General features: G+C 34.5%; 1 protein-coding gene across 5 annotated transcripts; it reads right to left on the bottom strand.

The window, feature by feature from the left end:
* Positions 1-127: 127 nt before the first annotated feature.
* LOC117229006 (uncharacterized) lies at positions 128-12132 on the bottom strand. Of its 5 annotated transcripts, none has more exons than XM_033485125.2 (16): positions 11898-12132; positions 10678-11318; positions 10267-10483; positions 10107-10187; positions 8441-10006; positions 8093-8344; positions 7907-8008; positions 7588-7692; positions 7133-7277; positions 4571-7056; positions 4065-4475; positions 3770-3973; positions 3145-3677; positions 2809-3052; positions 2601-2703; positions 128-2517 (listed from the first exon to the last, which is right to left on the bottom strand). In XM_033485125.2, exons 3-16 carry the CDS (start codon positions 10369-10371, stop codon positions 1778-1780), a joined length of 7077 nt encoding a protein of 2358 aa, XP_033341016.1. In that variant the 5' UTR covers positions 10372-10483; positions 10678-11318; positions 11898-12132; the 3' UTR covers positions 128-1777. The 5 variants fall into 5 exon arrangements, with proteins under 5 accessions (XP_033341016.1, XP_033341017.1, XP_033341015.1 ...); XM_033485126.2 differs by having other exon boundaries at positions 128-2514; XM_033485124.2 differs by having other exon boundaries at positions 10267-10447.
* Positions 12133-12234: the final 102 nt, after the last annotated feature.

Below are 12234 nucleotides of genomic sequence, written 5' to 3'. Positions count from 1 at the left end.
TAACCACTCCACTCTCATTAGGCATTATTACACTGTTACGGAGAATTGTCAATACTGAAAATCAAATTTCATGCTGCAAATTAAAATCTTAATACAGGCAAGGATAAAAATATTTTCGTACACGAGCTCGTGAAATATCGGCAATTTATTAGGATCAAAAGAACTTTAGCATATCCAAATTTTAAAATCTTTGAAGAATTCATTAAGTCACGATTGCCGTCGAGAGTGTAATTGAATATTATGTACAAATGATTATTTCTTATTGTAATACATTACATAGTTTTGCTTGATTCTCTGTATATACGTCAGTCTTGGATTGCTTTTGCCAAAAACATTTCATTGCCTCTGTGTATAGAGAGCTATCATGAATTTATGTGGGAAAAGGATGCAAAAATACAGTTACATAACTAAATTCTTCTTGCAAAAGCACTGTCGGTGATGAAGAATTATTTTTGTAATTAGTGAGATACCTAGAAAATGATTAACTCAGACCATCGTTCTGTATGTTTAATTTACTGATTTAAAATCTGCATTTATTATTTGACATATTAGCATCGCGTGAATCAAAGTCATGAGTCAAGTGTACATATATGATATTATTAGTCATCAACTATGTAAAAAATAAAAAAGGCACATATAGAAAGATTTGCTTTCTAAACCTTACTCACCGGTTATCTATCATTTGCTTAAAATGTTACCAATGTGGGTTTACCCTTTTTCCACACATGTGCTCTCTACACATGTACTCATCAATTACCCAGGTCTATTGTGATTTCATGTGATGACAAAGAAGTTGTAAAACGCTATATCTACTTAAAAAATGTTTGCCTGTTTGATTTTGCATTTCAACATTTAAGACTGCATATACATTAAATAGAAATGAATTCAAATTAATATAGAGGTTTTGTGTTCCCTTTTCACCTTATATATCATTTGCCTTCTATGCTTTTTTCATTGTCTTCCATTTCAGTCTCTTAAACCACTACTTTCTCTTTATACCATACATTCCTCAGTATTTGAGACAATGGTATCATTGACAATAATAGTAATAATTATTATAATATAATAATAATATTAATAATAATAATACAATAATAATTCTGAGAGTAAATCTCAATAACAATAATACAAATAATAGCAATAATAATATTAATAATACACGTTAAAAACGTATGTACAATTTACCGACCCAGTTTTAAGTATTCGCAAGATTTCTCTACAAGTACTACAGACAAAGTGGAATAAGTTGCTTTTAAATAATTACTTTTTACAAAATTACATTATAAAGTGGCAGATTGAAAAATCTGAGCGAGTTATCTATTTATTTAACTAACTATCTATCGATCTATCTCTCTATCTATCCACATGTACAGCTGCTAGAATTAGGTAAACGCGATGGCTTTATTACAGCTAGACTACTGGAAAGTATACATGTTTTTATATTATGAATAGTTATTGCCATTGCAGAACAAAACTTTGGAGAAAAATGTAGAATTGCATAATCCAGTTAGTCTGTTTTAATTTATATATAAATGAAATTAAGGCTGCACGATTTTTTTGTACAAATAATTTAGCAACAATTTGCATGAGTTTAGATATGCATTACCGAAAAAACAATGTTGCATTCTTAATGTCAAACATAGTTCATATATTATTCACATTAACCACAAAAATCACCAAAATGAATGTATAGTCCTTTTAAAATTTTTCAAAACGAACAATTAGCTTGATGTTCACCATTAACTTCACTTGTTTAACATACTTTATTAAAGGAGGGTCACGAGCCTAAAATGCTGCGGACTGCTTGGTCAAGCACTGTGTCCTTTGATTCACTGGACTGTGATGCACTGTTACCACTACTGCCAGGTAATGTGTTTGTAGGACGTTTTTTAAGATTAAGAATGCTATCAATAGCAGATTGTACCTGTGCGGTAATATCATCGTGTTCATTACCGTTCCCACTTTCATTAGTTATGTGAAGAGAGCCTGGACATTGTGTTTGAGAATGTAAAGCCAGTCCATCTAAGCTGTCAGTGTCTTCTAGTAGATCCCGTTCAAGGTCTGTAGCGCTACTCCAACGTCTCTCAAAAACAGGTGTATTATCTTGTTCACAACTGTCTTTTACAACTGTGTTTTGAATTCCAGAAACACTCGCACTTGATACATTCGCACGACATTCACCGTTCGCTCGTGTTCTTTCAGCTTTCGACGATTTTGTTACAGCCACAGCACATGCACTATTACTACTACTATTATTACTATTTTTACATTTGAACGAGTCTGTGGTAGATGGATATACACCGAGTTCCTTTTGAATTTCTACCCACTCGTCGTAATCACCACTAGTACAACTTGCTGATTTAATCACTGGTTTACATTCGATTTCGTCACTTGGAAAGTCATCTTCTAATTCACGTTTTACAGAAACGTTAGTTAATGGTGATGATAATTTGTCTTCTTCTGTAAGACCAGGTTCAACCTTTGGCACCAATGGCTTTTCTTCCTTTTTAAATTCTTCTAGAAACCATAATGAAACAATTATTATTGAAAAAAGTATTAGGCATCTTCCTCTTGATACATAAAATTATGGAAAAACATACCATTAACTTTAGCCTCTTGTTCTCGTAACCTATTTAATATACTCTGTTCTTCAGCAACAAAAGTTCTATCAATCATCATAAGTTCTGATGTTCTCACTTCTCGCTGTAATATTATTTCAATTACAGAATATATTTCATATAATCTAATTTATAAATATTATCAGATACACAGAATAAATTTCCTTGAAATAAGAAATCTGTAACATACCATGCTTTCCATTAAAAGAAGGTACGTGTATTTGTTCATCATAGAGTTGAATTTTGTTAACAGATGTTTTGCTGTTTCTTCAAATATTTCATCAGCTTTCGCTAAATCCTTCGGACTAAGTACTTGTTCATTTAAACAATGATACCTTACAAGACGTTTACAAGCATCCCGCTTGCTTAAAAATGGTGTGTTGACATCTGGATTGATCGCACCGTTTTGATCCATTTTTAACTGTTGCTCTAACCTATAATAATAATTATACGAACATATTTTTAGGTATAACAAATACATTAAATTGTTTGTAAAAATGAGTTAAAATAAGAAAACTAGACTTACAAGTCACTACGATTAATTTGTCTGCAAATTGGGCTAGATGCAGGTCTTTTTACACCTTGTCTAGGACTCACTAAAGGACTTGAATTACTGTTAGGACTGACAATCTGTTTGTTCGAATTGCTATTAGTGTTTACTGGACTTTGAATCCTTTGTGGCCCTTTGCCAATCATTCTAGGCGAGGCTACCTGTCCTGCAGGAGAGCCACTTTGAACTTGTACTTGAATAGGTGAAGATAGTTCTTGTTTAATAGGACTTGATATTTGTATGTTTGGTTTAATATCTAATGGATCAGTTTGACATTGCGTTGATTGCTGCATTCCTGTTGGTTGTGTTTGAACTGGAGCTAATTGTTGTGCGTTGGTCTGCACAGTAGCTACAGATGTTATTGGTGGTGAGAAAATTTGCATATTGGCAGAGGACGGACTCAATATCTGGTTTCCATGATTTTGATAAGTTTTGTGCTGTTTCGTGTGCGCTTGATGCACATTCTGACTGTTTTGTATACAATGTTGTCCTTGCACAACTTGTGGTACCTGCAAGTATTCATATTATCATAGAGCATAAACGACTAATAAATATATGTGTACATGTTAAAAATAACACATTAGGATATTTCGTTACTTACAGTAAGATTATTCATATAACTATTACTTGTGTTACTTTGCACAGTTGTTGGTATGCTTGGATTTAAATTTTGCGATGTTACTACAGTTGTAGATGTGTGTGTTTGAGTTTGTACTGCCGATGTCTGATTTTTAAAAGAATTTTGCGGTGTTATGGTAGATGCTATTGTTGGGACTGCATTTACATTGAAACTTGCTTCCGAACCCTATTTAGAACAGTATTAATATCATCATTATTATTATTATTAATTACAGTTATAACAAAATTTATAATGTAGATTTTATATAAAAACTTACACTGCTAACGGAATGTGTCGTAGTGCTAACAACTTTTCCACTTGCTAAAATTTTCGCTTGTTCTTGATATAATTTTGTTAAAACCGATTGATCCGGTTGTGCACCCGATTTACGAGCTAATATAGCTTGTATTTGAGATTGTATAGTTTTCAACATTTGCTGTTTTTGAGCAGGAAGTTGAATGGTCTGCACTCTTTGAACCATTTGACCATTTGAGGGAACAGATAAGTGACTTCCAGGAGATGGTGGAAGTACAGGACCATTTGTGACAATTTGAGTAGACTCACTCTTAATCAGATTTGTACTTTGAGATACCACAGCATTTGTTTTACTAGAATTATCAACTTTATGAAGGTTTGTTGTATTCGTTGATATCATTGTTGGGCGGGAAACCGTAACAGTTTTTGTTACCTAATATTACAAATATTACATTTAGGAACAAATCATTATGTAAGAACGAGTATAAATACATTAGTAAAATATGAAAATAAAATTTTTCAACATACTTGAACATTTCCAGTGTTTTGCGTAGTAACAGCAGTTTTTGTTCTTTTAACAATTTTCGCCTTCTTTGGTTGACTTGTTTGTCCTATATTTCTTATTTGTTGTTGATTTAGATTGTCAATAAATTGACTTGGAAATCCGGAATTTTGGATCTGTATATGTTGCGGCATTTGCGAAGGCGCAGCTTGTACTACAATATTCTGTATATTATTTTGAATAGTAGGAGCTCCACCAGAACTATTTACAATTATTTGACTCGTCGGTGTATTGATTTGTACACCTTGTAAATTCGGACCATTTGCATCTGGTTCACCAATTACTATTTTTTGAGTTTGGTTTTGATTTTGCACCTGGTTGGTCGCGTTTAATTGCCCAGCCAAAAATTGTTGCAACAGTTGTTGACTTATTACTTGCATCTGTCCATTCGCATTTGCAATTAATAGTTGATCATTGGGATTCAAATTGCTCAATGCATTCAAAATTTCAGGTGTAATTTTTGGCGCGTTGTTTAATATATTGTTCGCTGCTGAATTAAGCATTGTTGTACTCTGAGTTTCTACTTTTTGAGATTCATTTTGTTGGACAGTATTAGAAGAAGCAGGAGCGTTTGTTATAACAATATTTTGATGTTGACTATTTTGTTGTGTATTTAGTCCTTGCTGCTGCATGGTGTTAGCTGCATTTTGACTTTCAAAATGTTGTGCATTAACAGAAGAAAACGTATTAGCTTGTGCAACAACTTTCTGTTGTTGCATGTTTACATTCTGTTGTACACTTGTATTGTGCAAAATAGCAGATGTATTTTGTTGTTGCATACTGGTGATAACATTTTGTTGCGCTTGAGCTATATCACTAATTCCAGATTGTAAATTTTGCTCAATATTTTGTACATTACCGGCTGCATTTTGCTGAAGCACGTTAATTGTATTCTGTTGAATACTAGAATGTTGTAAAACATTCATGGTATCGTGTTGCATAGTATTACAGGAGCTTTGTTGCTGCAACATATTTACAGAATTATGTTGAACATTTGATCCAGATGTTTGAAGATTTTGTTCAAAAACATGTTGAACGTTTTGTGTTTGCACAGTCTGCGCTGTTATCTGTTGATGTTGATTATGCTGAAACATTGGTGTTTCTTGTTGCAATGTGATACTATCTTGTTGGTTCCCTTGCTGAAGATTCTGATTATTTTTTGCAATAGTGTGTTCATTTTGTACAATTAAACTATTTGGCAATGACTTTTGAACATGCGCACTACTTTGTGATATTTTATTTAGATTTTGTCGTACATTAGTAGTTACGCAGGCATTCGTGAGCCGCACTTGACTAGATTTTTGTGTAGAAACATTAGAATTTTGTTGATTAGTATTTGCTTGGTTCGGATTAGTCAATCGAGAACTTTGCACACTGAATGTGGTACACGGCGGTTTCGGTACTAGAACATCAGAAGTCGTCAAAACATTATTGTTGGATTGTACGAGGCTAGAGTTAGATGACGGAGTCGTTTTTGATGCTGGTATAAGATTTTGTACGGTAATGTTTTTCGAAGGCTGCATATCCAATGTTTGCAAAGACCCAAGATTACTTTGGACACAAACGTTTAACACAGGATTGGATTCTTGAGGAACATTTACACTTTTTTGCTGATTACTTGGTTTCGAGCATACTTGCACATGTTGTGGACTAGTAGCACAAGTAACACTTTGAGGGCCTGTAGGACTTACAGTAGTAGTAACTGTTGTAACACTGGATGATAGAGGAGACTTAACAAATTTCTGCCTCTGTAATACAGTACTTTGTGTAGTCTGCGTTGTTGTTTGTGCCTGTCCAAGAAGCTGCGAAATAATAGGCGAATTTTGACCACCTCCGTGCGTTAACGATCGTAGTAATGCTTGAGCGGTCGCCTGATCTATTTCTGGTTGATTTGGTTCCGGAGTTCGATGTAAAACAACTCTTCCATCTTCCCCAAGAGCAAATCGTAATTGACCCTGTATTGTGCTCTGTACAGGCATCTGAAGCTGGGCAACAAGTTGACTATTAAGTGTCTGAGACACAGAAGTTTGTGTATTCGTTGTATTTGGTACAGGTACTTGTATCAGATTCTGAGCAGAACTAGTAGGTATAGTCACTTGAGATGGGAGTTGTCCTAGATTTTGTCCTGAACTTGATTCAACTTGACCTTGACAAGAAACTTCAGATTCAGTTGTAAGATCAGTATCAAAAATATCATCATCATCTCCTATCCCGGATATTTTCATTATACTAGCAAGATCTAATTTCGGTGGTTCATCATCCTTTCGTTTCGCTTTCTTTTTCTTCTTCGCTTTCTTTTTAGGTGGTGGTAGCAAACTCTGTTCAACAACAGTTTGTGTACATGTAGTACTGCCGGTATTAGTACCTGATCCAACTTGCGAAATCTGTGGTTGAGGACTTTGTACCATTGCATTTTGAATCACTATAGAGTTGCCAGTTCCAGAATTCGCAGCTGAATGAAAAAAACGATTTCAGAATTTGAATTAGCACTTCCGAGAAATATATTGAAATAAAATTATACAACTTACAAGGTGCAGGACTTGACGGAGTATGTCTAATTACTGGAGAAGCGGCTGGAGGAAATCCATTAGGCACAGCGAAAAATGTAGGAGTAATACCTTGTAATTGCATTCCTTGTGCCGTGACAACTCTTACTAACTGCTGCTGTGTTAACTGTAAAAGAATAGGTTTTATATAATGAATAAATATATTTTACAAGATAACATTCTTTCTCTGATTTTCCTTATCGAATTTGTGACCGTTGCATATGATTTATTTTTAATAACTTATTCGAAGAATTAAATAAATCAATAAGAACCATGAAATGCGTACAAAATCTTATGATAATTGATACCATGTGAAAAAATGACAGATGATTTTAAGTAACATTTGAAGTGATATATAAAGAAACTTTTATGTAAGTATTAAGTAAGCAATGATAGAATATGATGAAATTGTTTGGCTGCATGGATGAAACCATCACCTGTGCAGTATGTGTTTGTTGCTGGGCACTTGCTGGCGTTCTTAGTATAAGTTGAACACCACCTGGTTGCTGTTGTACAATAACGGGCCCCGTTGACGGCAAAACCTATGTATGAAATGTGATAAACATATGAAGCACAAAGCAGATATTTGTGACACTAAAAATGCAAATAAGCCGTTATAATAGAAATCAAGCATATTAAAAGTATTTTATACTGGTAAGTGCTAGAACAGGCACAACATGTATTCTTTTAAATGATCTCATAATGAACAAGCATGCAAATGACGGAAACCTTAAACATATGCGTAGAATTATATACCTGATTTAAAAGGAGGCCTTGTGCTGTAGGTATCATTGTAGCTGCTGTAGGATTTGGTTGTGGCCCAGCAAGGACTAATTGTGGCTGAGTTTGCTGAGTGACCTTATAATTATTTAATAATTGAATTAAAACTGAATTCTTGAAATATTATGTTTAAAATAGTTATAGTTTAATAAAATACGTTACTTGATTCGTAATAGTAGTGGTAACACGTTGTTGTTTTTGCTGTGATCCAGCTGTTTGCTGATTAGGAGGTTTTGGTAAAATTTGTGGAGGTTGCTTAGCAGGCTTAGTTGTTGCTATTTGAATTTGTTGATTTCCAAAGAGATGCGTTCTAGTTACGAGCTGTGTTGGTGTTGATTGATACCCCTGTGGTGTACCATGAATTATTTGCAATACTTGCATACCTTGTTGCAGTATGGGTGTATTAGATCTAACCTGAAAGTAAAAAATAATATTATGAAATCTGTAAATGAACACAGAATCTGTAAAAACACAGAAAATTTATATACCATGAATAAAATAATTTCTTACCACAGGTGGACCAGGACTACCGCCAGGTGCCGGACTTCTGTTGTTTAGAGAGTTATTTCCACTTAATAGATGAGGACTTTTTGCAGGAGGATATGGACTAAGTACAGGACTTTGAATTTGGCTAACACTCATTGGACTCTGCATTGGACTTTGCATTTGTATATTAAAATTATTATTTGAAGTTGATGTCCCAACAGGACTAGGGCTATTCCGGTTCGATTGTATCGAATTCGAAGCTGGACTTCTAAGTAATAGCCTGTTAGGACTAGGGCTTGGTGTGGGAGGTGCGATATTAGACGCCGGACTTTTCAATGGTATCGAAAATGGGCTACTTGGAGAACTAATATTTTGACTTTGAATGTTTTGCATAGATTTTACGGTATTTATTGTACTGACCACATTTGATGGCTGAGACGAGCCCGTTAATGTTACTGACGAACTTAAACCAGGGTTAATTCCCTGTGAATACTGTCGCTGAGGTTGAAATCCAGTTGATTGAGAGGAACTTAAGGAAGATGTATGACTCAGTGACATATTCGGCTCGTTTGATGCAGATATATGCTGTACATTAGACGTTGATACATTAGATATATTTGAGTGCATTGTACCAAGATGTGGAATATTAGTAGTGAGATTCACATTTGAAGCGTGATTCACATTTGCTGTGGTTGAATGATTTGGTTCGTTGGAAGTGCTCGTAAATATACTGGAACTGGTTAGAGTACCAGCATTTGATATTTGTGAAATTGTAGAAACGTTTGAATTTGGGTGTTGAGATATGGCAGAACTTGGTACGTGTGCAATATTCGATCCAACAATGTGTGGTGCAATACTTTGTATACTCTGTATGGTTTGGAATGGAAATTGCGTACTGTTAGAATTCAGACTAGTTTGAGTCAATCCAGTTGTTAAAGCATTAACAGGTCGATTCAGACCTTGATTTACACCAGAATTTATACTGGTTGTCGTCAAATTTGCATTTATGTTTGGATTAATAGTAGTTAAACCAGACACACCAGAACTTGGAGATGTGAAGTTTGTGCTTAAACTGGTAAGATTCTGGTTTACGTTTGAGTTTAAACTTGTCAAATTCGGATTTACGTTAGTAATTCCAGTGTTAACATTCGATAATCCAGAGTTTAAACTCGTCGAATTTAACGTATTAAGTCTATTAATTCCAGTATTTATATTATTTAAATCCTGTCCCAAACCAGATAAACCATTACTAATACTGTTTGAACCAATATTCGAAGTTAAGTTGGAGTTTATAGCATTCAAGTGATTCAGGCTAGGATTTATCGTAGGTAGTCCTGTATTTATGCTTGGCAGGCCCAAATTGAGCAGAGGATTTGACGTTGTGATAACATTAGATGTGAGGGATGTAAGACTGGTATTTAGAAGTGATAGTGGCAATCCCATATTAAGGCCCACCCCAAAAGTGGGGGTGGCCGGGGGTAGGCCCATACCAGTCCCCGAGGGATTTATGGTACCCTGATTTAAATGATTTAGTTGGTTTACATATACTATGTGATTTCCAGTCGTGGATCCATTTCCTTGGTCTTGTGGCTGCAATACAAACATTTATAATAGAATTAATTACTTAGTTTCTTTCACAATAAACAATTCAAGAAATTCTTTTTTTATGATTTTGAGTAAAAATACTTACATTATTTGATGTTTGTTGCAAAGCAAATGTCAGAGATTGACCACTCGAGTTCTGGGCCTGTAATTGTTGTAATTGTTGCAACTAAAAATCAAAATACAATTTATAATATAACACGATAATAATAACATATATATTGCCTTTATATTTGAAAACAACATACTTGTTGATGCGTTAAAACAGCAACAGGATTGTTACGCCGAGCAGTCGGGGAAGTTGTAGAGGATACTGAGTCCCCGAGAAGAGGGCGTGACTGAGGCTGCTGCATGCCCACGCAGCCCCTCTTTACTCTGGGCAGCGTCTAGCCACCTTTTCAGTTTATCTAGGCTTACTTCTAAGTACTCCTATATACATTTGTAATACACATTGCAAATTACCAACTGAAATAGAAGATGTAATATATATAGATAAATTTTAATACATAAAAATGTAAAGTATACAGATATAAAATCATAAACCAAAATTATCTTAAAGCTTTTGTAAACATAAAACCTTAATTCTTAATTTCAAGTACTAGATGACTGTTAACTTCTACTAATTTTTACTAATATTGGGCTATATGAGAATTACTCACCAATGGTTACTAAGTTCAGTGACAGGGAAAGATTAGATTTGCGCTACGGCGCCACTCAACGCGTCTGCGACCTACGTCTCCTATTCCTGTCATCCATATAACTTCGTATTTCACACGTTATTTAGGCAGCACTTTCTTATCACTTTAAAATATTTGTGTTTATATATGTTGTTGATATTTGTGTTTAATATCATACTGTAGTGCTAACCATAGTTGGATATTAATTTGTTTTGCGTAATAGGTAGTTCTTTTTCGAACTACATTATCCATTAAAGAATAACTGCACAATTGCATTTTGAAAGTACTCTGACTTATCTTTAAAGAACATTTGTTGCAGGATCACATCCATGTATAAACACAGTTGAACTACATTTTTCCATGACATTACATTTGAAATTGTGCATATAAAACAATTTTGGATGTCACTTTCTAAATGTATGTCCTTTGTATTATCCCAACTCTAAGTAATATTCGGCAGACATTATTTAGCAGTTTATAAACATTTAGGACACTAATATCAAGACATTTTACGATCAAACCATTAATTATGATTTAGAATTCATTCACATTCCAGTTTTGTTTAAAAGTGTCACATACACTAAACACTTATGGCTTCTTGGGATCAGCACTCAATTTGTGTTCTGCAACATGTAAACAATATTCAATTACTCATTAATAATACATGAATACATAGGAAATATGTCACTCAAACTATAATTTTTGCTTTTAATTTACAGGAAATCATTAATATGTTGATTAGTAAAGCTTTTACTGTCAAACGATGTGGATGTTATTATTGAGAAATTGTGTTATGTGTTATGGAATGGAAATCAACACACTGTTGTACTACACTCACACTTACAGGTACAAATAATCATTTTATAGCGGGAAAAAAGTTCTGAATAAAAATTCGACAGCTGGAAACACTTTTTGAGGTTATAACTTGCATGCTTGTGTGCAAGCATACGTGCCACACAAGCCACTTACACGCATACAAGAATCGCATACATCTCACTCTCACTTATGGGTACCAGCGGCGCGCGGATGCACACAACAAAAGCCCAACTGACAAGGCGTAAACAAAAGAAAAAGCAACCATCTGTAAAAAAATTTTCGGTTCGTATAGCTCAGAAACTCGAAGAAGTTATCCTGGATGCGTGTATTTCATATTGACGCGGAAAAATGAGAGTAGCGTCGTGATGAAAAATTGTCAATATTACCTCCGCGAACGCGGTTTTGCCACCCGTGTTTTCTTCTTACAATTTTTCGTTTTTTCACACTTCTTTCGGCATGATTTTAGTTCTGTACACAACCTTTTATTCCTTCGCGAACAAAAACAACATATATGAACAACACGAGAGGAAAAATTCTACTTAAAATAATAAACTTTTCTGGCACACGACAGTTCCATGTACGCGTTACACTATTCGGTGGCAACGGCCATCATGTATTTGTCAAGGCTGCCATTAGCACAAGTCTATAAAATCCCAGTGCTTTTACCATTGGCGACACCTCGGTTATGGCACTGTAACTTTTTGCAGCACCCATTTAGCAAAC

The sequence above is a fragment of the Megalopta genalis genome, chromosome 1 (assembly GCF_051020955.1).
Source record: "Megalopta genalis isolate 19385.01 chromosome 1, iyMegGena1_principal, whole genome shotgun sequence".
Taxonomy (NCBI): Eukaryota; Metazoa; Arthropoda; class Insecta; order Hymenoptera; family Halictidae; genus Megalopta; species Megalopta genalis.
The sequence above is the reverse complement of the archived record's forward strand: the minus strand, read 5'-3'. Positions and strand labels throughout refer to the sequence as shown.